This window comes from Zea mays, chromosome 5, assembly GCF_902167145.1.
Source record: "Zea mays cultivar B73 chromosome 5, Zm-B73-REFERENCE-NAM-5.0, whole genome shotgun sequence".
Taxonomy (NCBI): Eukaryota; Viridiplantae; Streptophyta; class Magnoliopsida; order Poales; family Poaceae; genus Zea; species Zea mays.
In genome coordinates, this window is record NC_050100.1 from 225,608,413 (window position 1) to 225,624,417 (window position 16,005).

The 16,005-nt window shown below is 46.4% G+C and overlaps 1 protein-coding gene across 1 annotated transcript; it reads right to left on the reverse strand.

The window, feature by feature from the left end:
* Nucleotides 1-11,844: 11,844 nt before the first annotated feature.
* LOC118472127 (uncharacterized) lies at nt 11,845-15,684 on the reverse strand. Its single transcript, XM_035959346.1, has 2 exons — nt 13,808-15,684; nt 11,845-13,173 (listed from the first exon to the last, which is right to left on the reverse strand). The coding sequence occupies exon 1, from the start codon at nt 15,292-15,294 to the stop codon at nt 14,620-14,622; it is 675 nt and encodes a 224-aa protein (XP_035815239.1). The 5' UTR covers nt 15,295-15,684; the 3' UTR covers nt 11,845-13,173; nt 13,808-14,619.
* Nucleotides 15,685-16,005: the final 321 nt, after the last annotated feature.

Below are 16,005 nucleotides of genomic sequence, written 5' to 3' on the forward strand. Positions count from 1 at the left end.
CCACCATCTCCCACGCCCAATGCACGGTTGTCTTTTCACGTATGGAATAGCCGGGTTCAAGCTTACCCTGTCCCATATCTAGGGCATGTGGCCAGTTACGATAGTCCTTGATCATACAGGCCTACATACACATCCAATCCTTAATTAACCTGGGTAGAACATCACCTGTTCCTAGCCCAAGTCCCGATTTAAGTACTTCCACCCTTAGGATTGTTTTGTGTTCCTTAGGATGAAAAGAGCATTATAGGAAACTTTGCAATAAGATCCCACCATGCTCTCAATGAAAATATTCTTGCAGGTAAAAGCCATCCTTCCTCAGGATAAACCTGAGCTAGGCATAAGTGCAAAGGACAAACTCTATCTGCTTATAAGCAGGGCTTGAGAGCACCTAGAGGGGGGGTGAATAGGTGATCCTGTAAAAACTTGAAACTTAATGCCACAAAACTTGATTAGGAGTTAGCACAATAAAACCAAGTGGCTAGAGAGGAGTTCTTGCAAGACACGATAACCACAAGAAGATCAACACAGATAGGCACAGTGGTTTATCCCGTGGTTCGGCCAAGTCCAACACTTGCCTACTCCACGTTGTGGCGTCCCAACGGACGAGGGTTGCAATCAACCCCTCTCAAGCGGTCCAAAGACCCACTTGAATACCACGGTGTTTTGCTTTGTTTTACTATATCCCGCTTGCGAGGAATCTCCACAACTTGGAGCCTCTCGCCCTTACAATTTGATGTTCACAAAGAAGCACGGAAGTAAGGCTGGGATGAGCAACGCACACAAGACACAAAATCAGAGCACAAACATGCACACAAGTCACAACTCGAGCTCACAACACAACCCAAAGAGTTCTCTACTCAAATGGAGCTCTAGTTGCTATCACAAAGAATCGAATGCGCGGAATTGGAGTCTTGGTGCTTAGGAATGCTTAGAGAATGCTTGGTGTCTTCCTCCATGCGCCTAGGGGTCCCTTTTATAGCCCCAAGGCAGCTAGGGGCCGTTGAGAGCATTCCAGGAAGGCAATTCTTGCCTTCTGTCGCCTGGCGCACCGGACAGTCCGATGCGGATTTCTTTCCTATTTTGGCGCAGCCGACCGTTGGAGATTCAGAGCCGTTGGCGCACCGGATAGTTCGGTGCCCCCTTCTGACCGTTGGCTTTGCCACGTGTCGCGCGCGGATTATGCGGCCGACCGTTGGCCCAGCCGACTGTTGGCTCACCGGACAGTCCGGTGCACCACCGGACAGTCCGGTGATTTATAGCCGTACACCACCGACGAAACCCGAGAGCAGCCAGTTCGCCAGAGCCAGCCTGGCGCACCGGACACTGTCCGGTGCACCCAGACTGCGCAGAGTCTTGGCTGCTCAGCCAAGTCTTTTCCAAATTGGTCTTTTCCTGTTTCTAGCACTTAGACACAATACATTAGTCTCCAAAACAATGTACTAAGTATTAGAAACATACCTTTACTCTTGATTTGCACTTCTTAAGTCTTTGGCACAAATATTACTCAAAGCATTTGTGTGGAGCACTTAATCACCAAAATCTTATAGAAATGTCCCAAGGGTACATTTCCCTTTCAATCTCCCCCTTTTTGGTGATTAATGCCAACACAACAAAAAGCAACTAAAAGAAGTGCAACATCAATTCAAATGAGAACACAAATTTGTTTTGATTCAAATTTGGCATATATGGATCATTCTTTACCACCACTTGGTTTGTTTTTGAAAATCAAACTCAATTTCCTATCTCTAAGTCAAACACACTTGTTGAGACATAAAGAGAGTTGTTCAAAGAGAAATTGATCAAAGATTTCAAAAACTCCCCCTATTTCCCATAATCAAATATTCTCCCCACAAAAGATCAACTTTTGATAAAAAGAGACATTTAGAAGTTTGACAAATCAAAAGTCCTAACTCTACTATTTTCAAAATTCTCAAGTGGTAGCTGATCCATTTGTTGCTTTGGCCCTTAATTTCTCCCCCTTTGGCATCAAGCACCAAAACGGGATCATTTTTTGCCCTTGAACCCCATTGCCTCACCAAAATCTTCAATTAAGAGTAAAAAGGCAATAAGAGCATGGAGATGAACTTGGAATAAGTTACCCTCTCATCGGAGTGCAGTGGAAGTCTTGCATGGTCCAAGTCCACCTTTTCCCTTTCAATTCACCTTTGAGACTAATTTAAGAACACTCAAGCACATGGTTAGTCTCAAGGGGTCAAGTTGTAGCACATCTCCCCCTAAATATGTGCATCACTCACACATGGACTTTTGAGGTTCGGGGAGTGTTTGTACAACTTGAACACCATAAAACAACAAAATGCTTAAGGAACATGATCAAGGCAAAAACACATGTATGCTATAGATCAATCCAAGTTCCGCGAATCTAAGACATTTAGCTCACTACGCAGCCTGCAAAAGGTCGACTCATCTAAAGGCTTGGTAAAGATATCGGCTAGCTGGTTCTCGGTGCTAACATAAAACACTTCGATATCTCCCTTTTGCTGGTGGTCTCTCAAAAAGTGATGCCGGATGTCTATGTGCTTAGTGCGGCTGTGTTCAACAGGATTATCCGCCATGCGGATAACACTCTCATTATCACATAGGAGTGGGACTTTGCTCAGATTGTAGCCAAAGTCCCTGAGGGTTTGCCTCATCCAAAGTAGTTGCGCGCAACACTGTCCTGCGGCAACATACTCGGCCTCAACGGTGGATAGGGCAACAGAAGTTTGTTTCTTAGAACTCCACGACACCAGGGACCTTCCTAAGAATTGGCACGTCCCCGATGTACTCTTCCTATCGACCTTACATCCAGCATAATCAGAGTCTGAGTATCCAATTAAGTCAAAGGTAGACCCCTTTGGATACCAGATCCCGAAGCAAGGCGTAGCGACTAAATATCTCAGAATTCGCTTCACGGCCACTAAGTGACACTCCCTTGGATCGGATTGAAATCTAGCACACATGCATACGCTAAGCATAATATCCGGTCTACTAGCACATAAATAAAGTGTAATACCCAAATTTGTAAAAGCATAAGAAATGAGATTATTTTCCCTATATGTGTTGCCTTCACTCATTGGTACATGTGAATAACCACATTTAAAAGTGAATAATTAACAAGTGGCACATAAACAACTTATGCATCATGTTGGGTCTTATTTGTCTGTGCATTTAATACCAGCAATATTAATAAAAATGTATTATTATCCAAATTTGAAGTTGACCTAAGTTACACTTAGGAATTTGGAACATAACATAGAAAAGGAGAAGAAAGAGAAAGAATGTAGAAATTTATATATATAAATAATATGTATCTTCAAAGTCAGTATTTTAATGGCACAATATAAACCTAAGTATAAAATGGCCACAAGAATGGAATTTAAATTTTAAATGAGTTTGAAATTGAAAATGAAGAAAAGAAGGTGGGAAAATAAAAAGAAAAAGGTCAAAATGCTGTTTGGGCCGGTTCGTAACCAATTCGGCCCATTTCCCCAATCTCCCCTATGGCCCATTCCGTGTAGCTCGGTGCCACTGACACCGGGACCCCACTGGTCAGCTACCTCCTGCGTACTCAGCCCTACCTCACGCACGCGCGCTTGGCTGGTCGCTCTCGCGCCCGCTCTCTGACTTCTGGGGCCCGCGCGTCAACCGCTCCACCGCACTTGGACCTCTCCTTCCTTCTCTGTTTGGTAGGCCCCAGGTGTCAGCTGAATCTTCTCCAGCTGCGTAACAAACTGGAGCAGCGGCCGGTGCATTCTACTCCGCCTCAGCCGGGTTCGCACGACCCCGAACTCCAACTCCTGGGGTATATAAGCCCTGGCCGACGTGCCCTCGCCTCATCCTCCCACCATGCTATCAGTCATAGCGCCGTGAGGTTTGTGCCCGTATATTGCCGAAGCCACCGCGCTGCAAACCAAGTGACCGGGGTCGCGCCGCCGGTGAAAACCACCCGCGCCGGTGTTCCGTCCTCAGCGCGTGGTCGCTTGGGAGTCGCCCGCACCTGGGAAGTCCGCCCGAGCCCTCGAATCATGCCGTATGCATCCGAATCAAAGTAAATCGCTCACTGGAACTTCAATCACCACCGCGGACCGCGCTTCACCGTGAGCGGGGGAATTCAGGCTGCAATTCGCGGTAAGATTTTGCCCGTGAGATTAGCCTTACTGCGTATTTCGTTTTGCGCTTGTCGGTAGAGAGATTGGGCGCTTTAGGATGTGGTTGGATGAATAGCTCACCGCCGCGCGCCGCCATGCTTCGTGTCCTGGTCTCGATGTCACCTTCAACCAATGGTAGGTGGCCCTAATTAGTGTGCTAGCATTTGGGCATCGCGTTGGAGGCTTCGGATTGGGGATTAGCGCACTAGGGTGCCCGGGTTCAACTCGCCGGCGACCTGCGCTCCGCCGTGCAAATCGTTGGCCTCGGCTCTGTTGCGTGCGCGGTGGGAGGATGAAGAAGCCGCTTGGGCCGTTGGATTGTATTCAACGGTCACGATTAGATCTCAGAGTAATTTTGTTTGCGCCGTTGGATCCACATCTAACGGTGATAGATGGATCAAGGGAATAGCCTTCGCGTGTTTAATACTGTCCGTAAGATCTTGATCGGGCGGCTCACGATAGGAATGGGATGGCGCTAAATCTAGACCGCAGGATCAGAATCGGATGGATCCGGCTTCATACCGATTCATAACCGCGTTGCTCTAATCCTAGCCGCTGATATTTGATCGTGTGGCCCATGGTGGATGATACCCCTTCACCGTTGTAAATTCACAAAAGAGCCCCTGGGGTTCTAAGCAATCAACTCGCGGTCCACCCTATGCAGCGACTGAGTCTTTGTTTCTTTTGCGCTTGACCCCCTGCACTTCCCAGAAATATATGCCCAGTCCAGATAGTTGGTAAAACCAGGAAAATAGTTTAGAAAATAGTTTTTAGTACAAATTTAATTGTGGAAACTTGTTTAAATTGTAGAAAATTCATATGAACTCCAAATTGGACCATTCCAGTTTCTAAATTTTCATAATATTATTGTCTAACCATTGGTGCCTCTGTTTTGGCATGAAAGACTCATTTAAATTTATCTAATACTTAATCTTGTATTAAGTACATAAAAGCTTCAGAAATTCATATCTTAAAATCTGTAACTCCAAAATTAATAATTCCAGTTCCTGTGATCATATTTTAATGTCTAGTTTATTACTGTATATTCTTTTTGGCATGTTTGATGTGATGTTAATTTATGCTATGCTATGTATGTATTGTGTTGATACGAGTAGACGAGCAAGCCACTGTGGAATCTGAGGTTCAGCAAGTAGAGACTGCTGAGCAGGAGCTCGTGGAAGGCAAGTTGTGCCCTTGATCACTTCTTTACCCATTCATGTTCTTATTAATCATAATGATCTGCATAGGTTAATTTTGCTGGGACCCAATAGGTTACCCTAGATTTGACTATCTTTATACCTTGTTTCACCACTGGTTTTACTACTAAAGTTTTGGGTAGTTCATGCTATTGCTTTATGTGGATTTGGGTATAAAGATATTCATCACTCATTGTTACACTTGTTATTATCTGTTTATTATTATTATTCATGATAAGATCATTATGTTAATGGGAACATGGAGAACCACCCGGGAAAACAGTGCTACCACAAGGGTTTAATGGGACGCCCTTGGCTGATTAACTAGGAAAGCTAGTGGAGGGCTACCTTACCCGAAAGGGGCAAGGGCAGTAGGGGAGTGGTCAGTGTAGGGAGGTCCTTGGGTTGATTTTGCTGCGATGGCGGTCAGACAAGAACCCTGCACTGGAGCTTCCTATAAACTGTAGCGGGTAGTCTGAAGCTAGTGGAACTTTGTAAAGGCCTCGTAGTGGTACCCTGCCTCGCTTCCTTGGTAGAGGTGTATGGAGTCTGATCAACTCCGTGGAAAATGGGTAACACGACTTGTGGGTAAAGATGCGCAACCTCTGCAGAGTGTAAAACTGGTATACTAGCCGTGCTCACGGTCATGAGCGGCTCGGACACTCACATGATTAAATTATGGAACTTAAACTCAATTTGTCATATGCATTGCATCGCAGGTGAGTTTGTTACTTTTGATCTACTACTTAATTGGGCTGGTATTTACTTATACTTAGTAATTGCTAATAAAATTTTGACCAACTTTAAAAGCAATGCTCAGCTCTAACCATCCTCTTTGGTAAGCCTTACACTTCACGTGAGCTCCCACCTTTGGCGAGTTCATGCACATTATTCCCCACAACTTGTTGAGCGATGAACGTATGTGAGCTCACTCTTGCTGTCTCACACCCCCCCCCCACAGGTCAAGAACAGGTACCACAAGATGAGGCGCTTGGAGGATGCTATGATGAGTTCGTGAGTGGTCTAGGTCGTCGTCTCCCAGTCAACTTTGGGTTGCTGGACCGTTGTCTCCTTATGATGTAAATATTTATTTATTTTGTATAAAACTCCTGTTATGTAGTAAAGATGTGACATTCGATCCTGTGCCATGATTCATCATATGTGTGAGACTTGGTCCCAGCACACCTGGTGATTATGTTCGCGCCCGGGTTTTGGACCCTAAAATCCGGGTGTGACATAAAGTAAAGACCATATCATAGACCGGTATGCCTTTTGATCAACGGACTTACCTCCTTTGTTGAGGTCGACATGTCCGTCGGTTCCCATTGGTGTCTTTGCGGGCTTGGCGTCCTTCATTCCGAACCGCTTTAGCAAGTCTTGCGTGTACTTCGTTTGGGAGATGAAGGTGCCGTCCTTGAGTTGCTTCACTTGGAACCCAAGGAAGTAGTTCAACTCGCCCATCACCGACATCTCGAATTTCTGAGTCATCACCTTGCTAAACTCTTCACAAGACTTTTGGTTAGTAGAACCAAATATTATGTCGTTGACATAAATTTGGCACACAAAAAGATCACCATCACAAGTCTTAGTGAATAAAGTTGGATCGGCTTTCCCAACCTTGAAAGCATTAGCGATTAAAAAGTCTCTAAGGCATTCATACCATGCTCTTGGGGCTTGCTTAAGTCCATAGAGCGCCTTAGAGAGCTTACACACGTGGTCGGGGTACCGTTCATCCTCGAAGCCAGGGGGTTGATCCACGTACACCTCCTCCTTGATTGGTCCGTTGAGGAAAGCGCTCTTCACATCCATTTGGAACAACCTGAAAGAATGGTGAGCAGCATAGGCTAACAATATGCGAATTGACTCTAGCCTAGCCACAGGAGCAAAAGTCTCCTCAAAGTCCAAACCTGCGACTTGGGCATAACCTTTTGCCACAAGTCGTGCCTTGTTCCTTGTCACCACCCCGTGCTCGTCTTGTTTGTTGCGGAACACCCACTTGGTTCCCACAATGTTTTGCTTGGGACGAGGCACCAGTGTCCAAACTTCATTTCTCTTGAAGTTGTTGAGCTCTTCCTGCATGGCCAACACCCAGTCCGGATCTAGCAAGGCCTCTTCTACCCTGAAAGGCTCAATAGAAGAGACAAAAGAGTAATGCTCACAAAAATTAACTAATCTAGAGCGAGTAGTTACTCCCTTGCTAATATCACCCAAAATTTGGTCGACGGGATGATTCCTTTGAATCGTTGCTCGAACTTGAGTTGGAGGTGCCGGTTGTGCTTCTTCCTCCATTACATGATCATCTTGTGCTCCCCCTTGATCACATGCCTCCTCTTGATGAACCTGTTCATCGTCTTGAGTTGGGGGATGCACCAATGTTGAGGAAGAAGGTTGATCTTGCTCCTTTTGTTCCTGTGGCCGCACATCTCCAATCGCCATGGTGCGTATTGCGGCCGTTGGAACGTCTTCTTCATCTACATCATCAAGATCAACAACTTGCTCTCTTGGAGAGCCATTAGTCTCATCAAGTACAACATCGCTAGAGACTTCAACCAAACCCGATGATTTGTTGAAGACCCTATACGCCTTTGTATTTGAGTCATAACCTAACAAAAACCCTTCTACAGCTTTGGGAGCAAATTTAGAACTTCTACATTTCTTTACTAGAATATAACACTTCCTCCCAAATACACGAAAGTAAGATACATTGGGTTTGTTACCGGTTAGACGCTCATACGAAGTCTTCTTGAGGAGGCGATGAAGGTACACCCAGTTTATGGCGTGGCAAGCCGTGTTCATGGCTTCCGACCAAAACCGCTCGGGCGTCTTGAATTCTCCAAGCATTGTCTTCGCCATGTCTATGAGCGTCCTGTTCTTCCTCTCTACCACATCGTTTTGCTGTGGTGTGTAGAGAGCGGAGAACTCGTGCTTGATTCCTTCCTCCTCAAGGTACTCCTCCACTTGAAGGTTCTTGAACTCGGACCCGTTGTCGCTCCTTATCTTCTTCACCTTAAGCTCAAACTCATTTTGAGCTCTCCGTAGGAAGCGCTTGAGGGTCCCTTGGGTTTTAGACTTATCCTGCAAAAAGAATACCCAAGTGAAGCGGGAAAAATCATCAACTATAACAAGACCATACTTACTTCCTCCTATGCTTAGATAGGCGACGGGTCCGAAGAGATCCATACGAAGCAACTCCAGAGGTCTTGATGTGGTCATCACATTTTTGGTATGATGAGAGCTTCCCACCTGTTTACCTGTTTGACAAGCTGCACAAGGTCTATCTTTTTTGAAAGTAACATTTGTTAGACCTATTACGTGTTCTCCCTTTAGAAGCTTGTGAAGGTTCTTCATCCCCACATGTGCTAAACGGCGATGCCACAGCCAGCCCATGCTAGTCTTAGCAATTAAGCATGCATCTAGACCGGCCTCCTCTTTTGCAAAATCAACTAAATAAAGTTTGTCGTCTAGTACACTCTTAAAAGCTAATGAACCATCACTTTTTCTAAAGACAGACACATCTACATTTGTGAATAAGCAATTATATCCCATATTACACAGTTGACTAACAGACAACAAGTTATATCCAAGCGACTCAACTAAAAATACATTAGAAATGGAGTGCTCGGATGAAATAGCAATCTTTCCTAACCCTTTCACCTTGCCTTGATTCCCGTCACCGAATATGATTGAGTCTTGGGAATCTTTGTTCTTGACGTAGGAGGTGAACATCTTCTTCTCCCCCGTCATGTGGTTTGTGCATCCGCTGTCGATAATCCAGCTTGATCCCCCGGATGCATAAACCTGCAAGGCAATTTAGGCTTGGGTTTTAGGTACCCAACTTATGTTGGGTCCTACAAGGTTAGTTACAATAGCCTTAGGGACCCAAATGCAAGTCTTGTCTCCCTTACATTTGGCCCCTAATTTCCTAGCAATCACCTTCTTATCCTTTCTACAAATTGCAAAGGAAGCCGCGCAAGCATGATAAATTATAGAAGGTTCATTAATTTTCCTAGGAACATTAGCAACATTTCTCCTAGGCATATGATGAATGACATTTCTCCTAGGCATATTTCTACCATGCACATAGGAAGAACTTGAAGCAAACATGGCATTTGAATCATTACAACTCCTATGAACATTTATAGAATATCTCTTATCGCCATAAATGAAAGCATGATTCTTTTGACTACTATTAGTCATAGGAGCCTTCCCTTTCTCCTTGGCGGGAATGTGAGCCTTATGACTTGTTAAGTTCTTGGCTTCCCTCTTGAGGCCAAGCCCATCCTTAATTGAGGGGTGTCTACCAATAGTGTAGGCATCCCTTGCAAATTTTAGTTTGTCAAATTCATTCTTGCTAGTCTTGAGTTGGGCATTAAGACTAGCCACTTCATCATTTAACTTTGTAATAGAGACTAGGTGTTCACTACAAGCATCAACATTAAAATCTTTACACCTATTGCAAATTACAACATGTTCTACACAAGAGTTAGATCTATTTGCTACTTCTAGTTTTGCATTTAAATCATTATTAACACTCTTTAAACAAGACATGGTCTCATGGCAAGTAGATAGTTCACAAGAAAGCATTCCATTCCTTTTAACTTCTAAAGCAAGAGATTTTTGTGCCTCTACAAATTTATCATGTTCTTCATACAAAAGATCCTCTTGCTTTTCTAACAATCTATTCTTATCATTTAAAGCATCAATCAATTCATTGATCTTATCGATTTTAGTTCTATCTAGGCCCTTGAATAAACATGCATAGTCTATTTCATCATCACTAGATTCATCATCACTAGAAGCATAGGTAGACTTTTGAGTGTTTACCTTCTTCTCCTTTGCCATTAGGCATGTGTGATGCTCGTTGGGGAAGAGGGACGACTTGTTGAAGGCCGAGGCGGCGAGTCCTTCATTGTCGGAGTCGGATGATGAACAATCTGAGTCCCACTCCTTTCCAAGGTGTGCCTCGCCCTTAGCCTTCTTGTAAGTCTTTTTCTTTTCCCACTTTCCGCTCTTCCCTTGTTCCTGGTCACTATCGTTATCGGGACAGTTAGCAATAAAGTGACCAATCTTACCACACTTGAAGCAGGAGCGCTTTCCCTTCGTCTTGCTTTTGTTGGGATACTCCTTGCGACCTTTGAGTGCCGTCTTGAATCGCTTGATGATGAGGGTCATTTCATCCTCATTTAGCCCAGCCGCCTCAATTTGCGCCACCTTGCTAGGTAGCGCCTCCCTGCTACTTGTTGCCTTGAGAGTGATGGCTTGAGGCTCATGAATTGGACCATTCAACGCATCATCAACGTATCTTGCCTCCTTGATCATCATCTGCCTGCTTACAAACTTTCCAAGTATTTCTTCGGGCGACATCTTGGTGTACCTAGGATTCTCACGAATATTGTTTACAAGATGTGGATCAAGGACAGTGAAAGACCTTAGCATTAGGCGGACGACGTCGTGGTCCGTCCATCGTGTGCTTCCATAGCTCCTTATTTTGTTAACGAGGGTCTTGAGCCTGTTGTACGTTTGGGTTGGCTCCTCTCCCCTGATCATTGCGAACCTTCCTAGTTCGCCTTCCACCAACTCCATCTTGGTGAGCATGGTGACGTCGTTCCCCTCATGTGAGATCTTGAGGGTGTCCCAAATTTGCTTGGCATTATCCAAGCCGCTCACTTTATGATATTCATCCCTGCACAATGAGGCTAACAACACAGTAGTAGCTTGTGCATTTTTATGAATTTGTTCATTAATAAACAAGGGACTATCCGTACTATCAAATTGCATTCCATTCTCAACTATCTCTCATATACTTGGATGGAGAGAGAACAAGTGACTACACATTTTGTGACTCCAAAATCCGTAGTCCTCTCCATCAAAGTGAGGAGGTTTACCAAGTGGAATGGAGAGTAAATGAGCATTGGTACTTTGAGGAATACGAGAATAATCGAAAGAAAAATTAGAGTTAACCGTCTTCTTTTTCTCGTGGTCGTTGTCGTCGTTGTCCTTTTGGGAGGAAGAGGACTCGTCGCTGTCGTCGTAGTAGACGATCTTCTTGATGCGCCTCTTCTTCTTCCCTTCCTTCTTCTTTTGACTCGAGCCAGAGTCAGTAGCTTTGTCGTCTCTCAGCTCGTTGAAAATGGTCTCCTTCTCCTTATCGTTGACCACCATCCCCTTTCCCTTAGGATCCATCTCTTCGGGCGATTAGTCCCTTCGTGAAGAGAACGACTCTATACCAATTGAGAGCACCTAGAGGGGGGTGAATAGGTGATCCTGTAAAAACTTGAAACTTAATGCCAAAAAACTTGATTAGGAGTTAGCACAATAAAGCCAAGTGGCTAGAGAGGAGTTCTTGCAAGACACGATAACCACAAGAAGATTAACACAGATAGGCACAGTGGTTTATCCCGTGGTTCGGCCAAGTCCAACACTTGCCTACTCCACGTTGTGGCGTCCCAACGGACGAGGGTTGCAATCAACCCCACTCAAGCGGTCCAAATACCCACTTGAATACCATGGTGTTTTGCTTTGTTTTACTATATCCCGCTTGCGAGGAATCTCCACAACTTGGAGCCTCTCGCCCTTACAATTTGATGTTCACAAAGAAGCACATAAGTAAGGCTGGGATGAGCAACGCACACAAGACACAAAATCAGAGCACAAACACGCACACAAGTCGCAACTCGAGCTCACAACACAACCCAAAGAGTTCTCTACTCAAATGGAGCTCTAGTTGCTATCACAAAGAATCGAATGCGCGGAATTGGAGTCTTGGTGCTTAGGAATGCTTAGAGAATGCTTGGTGTCTTCCTCCATGCGCCTAGGGGTCCCTTTTATAGCCCCAAGGCAGCTAGGAGCCGTTGAGAGCATTCCAGGAAGGCAATTCTTGCCTTCTGTCGCCTGGCGCACCGGACAGTCCGGTGCAGATTTCTTTCCTATTTTGGCGCAGCCGACCGTTGGAGATTCAGAGCCGTTGGCGCACCGGACACTGTCCGGTGCACACCGGACAGTCCGGTGTCCCCTTCTGACCGTTGGCTTTGCCACGCGTCGCGCGCGGATTACGCGGCCGACCGTTGGCCCAACCGACTGTTGGCTCACCGGACAGTCTGGTGCACCACTGGACAGTCCGGTGATTTATAGTCGTACGCCGCCAACGAAACCCGAGAGCAGCCAGTTCGCCAGAGCCAGCCTGGCGCACCGGACACTGTCTGGTGCACCACCGGACAGTCCGGTGCACCCAGACTGCGCAGAGTCTTGGCTGCTCAGCCAAGTCTTTTCCAAATTGGTCTTTTCCTGTTTCTAGCACTTAGACACAATACATTAGTCTCCAAAACAATGTACTAAGTCTTAGAAACATACCTTTACTCTTGATTTGCACTTCTTAAGTCTTTGGCACAAATATTACTCAAAGCATTTGTGTGGAGCACTTAATCACCAAAATCTTATAGAAATGTCCTAAGGGTACATTTCCCTTTCAGGGCTAAGTATTTTTTTGTAAATCATATTTTGATACTTCACCAGAAGTATCCATAAAAGGAATGGATTTCAAGGTAGCCAATGCATCAAAGGGTTTCCAAGCAACTCCTATAAACCTAATGCACATTTCACTAGACTTAAAGTGTGTAAAAATCATTTAAAACACAAGGAAGGGGTTGCATGCACCGGGGCTTGCCTGGAATAAACACTACGTTAGTGTTTGTTAGACGACGTCCACTTGACGATCATCCTTGTCCTAACACTTGATTAGGTGGGTTCGTCCATCAGCGCCACCATGCGGAGTAGTCCGTGCTTGGGGTCGACTTGGCTTGTCTTCCGCATCGCGCGATTAATTAACGTATCTGAATGAAATGCATTATGCACATGAATGCATATCGACAAGAATATCACACACCTAAATAGTGCTACGCGATAGCGAAACACCTAGCGGCGAGGCGTTGTACAAGTTCATACGGAAATACAATTATTAATATACGACTACGCGTAATAATTACGCTTCTCTAAATTATACGAACTTAACGCAAACATTACGAACAACAAATCATACACTTTTAAACATAATTAGCCTAAACACAACTCATCAGCTACTTAATTAAATGCTAAATTTATCTCTCGCTTTATAAATTATATCACTTTGCTTACCAAGAACTAATTAAATTTTATTTCGCATCACACATATTTATTTAATCTATCTAACAATTCGGCTAACAACTTGCGCGCCAGTAATAAATTTAGTTTAGATTCACTACTTTGATTAACGAATACGAATCCGAGTTTTTCGTCGATTACACGTTAAATACCGTACTAATATTAAATTACTCGAAACTAATAACCTAAGCAAACTACCTAGAACGTAATAACTATTATAACGCAAGGGATCAGCAACATGTACGACTACCGATCAAATTGCCGTAAACAATTCAGGTAGTCTAATAAATATCATATTTAGTCGACTGGAATAACGAATCCACTTACCGTCCATTAAATGCGACTTAAAGCTTGCGAGAACGTCCACAGTCTCCGAATAAAATCTTCGATCAAACAGCTGACGAGTATAGAACGGAGCTTCACTTTCTCTTCTATCCACAATTCTTGGAATCTCTTCATATTAAGTAAAACTCCGCATAAACATCGATGATTCTTGTTCTGCCTTTTCGCCGAGCACTTGGGACATCGACCACGGACTTGCTTCTGTCAGCGCAAACACAAGTTAGAGACAGCACGTAGGGACCAGCATCGAGGAAATGTGACTGAACGGAGATAGGGGCGCGCTTGACCGACAACTAAAACCCACGCTGGACGGAACAGAAAGCGCAGGAGCACGGTCAAGTGAGCGTTCCACAAAAGAACACAGCCACACAGACGCGGCCAGGGACTCGGCAACGCAGCGACTGCGAGCAGGAGTAGAGAGCAGGACCGAGCTCGGCGTTGGGACGAACTGCGCGCAGGGAAAAAGGCAGGACGCCGACGCCAGAGCGCGCGACGCGTGCGCAGAAAGCAGCGGCGGATACGCACGACCAAGGCACCAGAGGAGAGTTGCACAGCCGGCGAGTTGGAGAAGGGAGCTCGACGCGGCCAGGACGCGACGGCGAAACAGAGCTCACGGCAGCTGGGAAGCAAGCACCAGAGAAGGGCAGCGGCGACCAGCACGAAGGGGTGACTCGAGTCGCGACCAGAGGCTCGAGCAAGACCGCTAGCGAACATGGAGGCGAGCTACAGCAGAGAGCCAAGGAGAGGTCGCGGTCATGGACGATGGCAAGCATGAAGCACCAGGGAGCACAGCAAGCTCACGGCACCAGGAGATCCGCCGGGTGCTGTCCGAGCAGGGTCAGGGAGAAAACGAGGACGCGCGGAGCCGGGACAATGCGCGCAGAGGAGCTCGGCAGCGAGAGCAGAGCAGCAGGAGCGCGCGCATGGCGTGGCTGCAGGAAGGCGAGCTGAGGGGAGAGAGTGGAGGGAGGAGAGAGGAGCGACTGGGCAAGCAGCCATGGGAGCAGGGAAGCTCGGCCATGGAGGAATTCTGGGCAGGGCGCGGTCCGGATTGAGGCAGGAACCAGGGACGCGCAGGAGCTCCAGGGGGATTCGACCGAGAGCAGTCCGAGGCTCCGAGCAAGGGAAGCAAAGGGAGCTGGGGCGACTGCGGCACACAGGGGAGCTCTTGCTGGGCGCGCAGGAAGCTGGAGCTTGCAGGGAGGGCGCGATTGGGGAAGGAGCGGCTGGGCGCGCCATGGAAGTCCAGGGCGCGGCAAGCTGGGACCGGAGACGCACAGAGCAGGGCGCGCGCGGTCTTGGGCGGGCGCAGTAAGAGGCCGCGGCGCGTGCGCAGGAGAAGCCAGGAGCCGAGCTCCATGGATGCAGGGCGAGCAGGGGGGAATGGGGAGAGAGAGCAGGGAGGTCCGGCGAGCTGCTCCCGCAGGAAGATGAAGCGGCTGGGGAAGGGACATCTCCGGCGAGCTCGCCATGGGAGGGGGCAGGAGGAGCGCCGTTGAGGGAAGCTCCCAGGGAGCGGCTACAGAGGGAGAGCGACGGGAAGGGAGCCAAGGAGGGGAATGGAGCAGAGGATAGGAGGGAGATCGTCGCGTTCGGGTGGAAGATAAGCGCGAGCAGGATTTTTCTTGACAGTTGAGCGGCGCGATTTTTACCAGCGGCAGATCTTTCCCCACCCCCCGCGCGCGGATGAGAACGGTGACGGGAGAAGAAAAAAATCTGAACAGGGCGACTAGATATTTGGTTTTTTTTCTTTTTTTTTAAGCGATACAGATATTACTAACTCAGGTACTTATATCAGAAGATTTAGATCTGGGCGAGAAATGCTAGCCCGAAATCAACTGATTTCGGCACTGATAATTGTTCTCTGCGATTCGACCGAAATTAAACGAAACCAGAGCCGCTAATGTATACGCGATTTCTTCGTCAAAACAGTGTGCGGACGAATAAATTGAATCATATTCGCGCGCACGATTTCACTCAGACGACCGCGATCCCAATTATTTCGCTCCGAATATTTTAGTCGTCGAGTTCAAATGAATTTGTCCGGGATAAAATCATCCGAATGAGTCGAGCTTCCGAATTCGTATTCGCGCGAGCGATGAATTTTAAATAATCACCGGACACACCGATTTTCGGAACAGCTATGTTCTGAACATCACGAAAATTTCGAAAGAGCCCGGATA

What these genes read in the sequence shown, in the direction of transcription:
- LOC118472127 (XM_035959346.1), bottom strand. Translation starts at nt 15,294, where the DNA reads ATGGCGAGCTCGCCGGAGATGTCCCTTCCCCAGCCGCTTCATCTTCCT.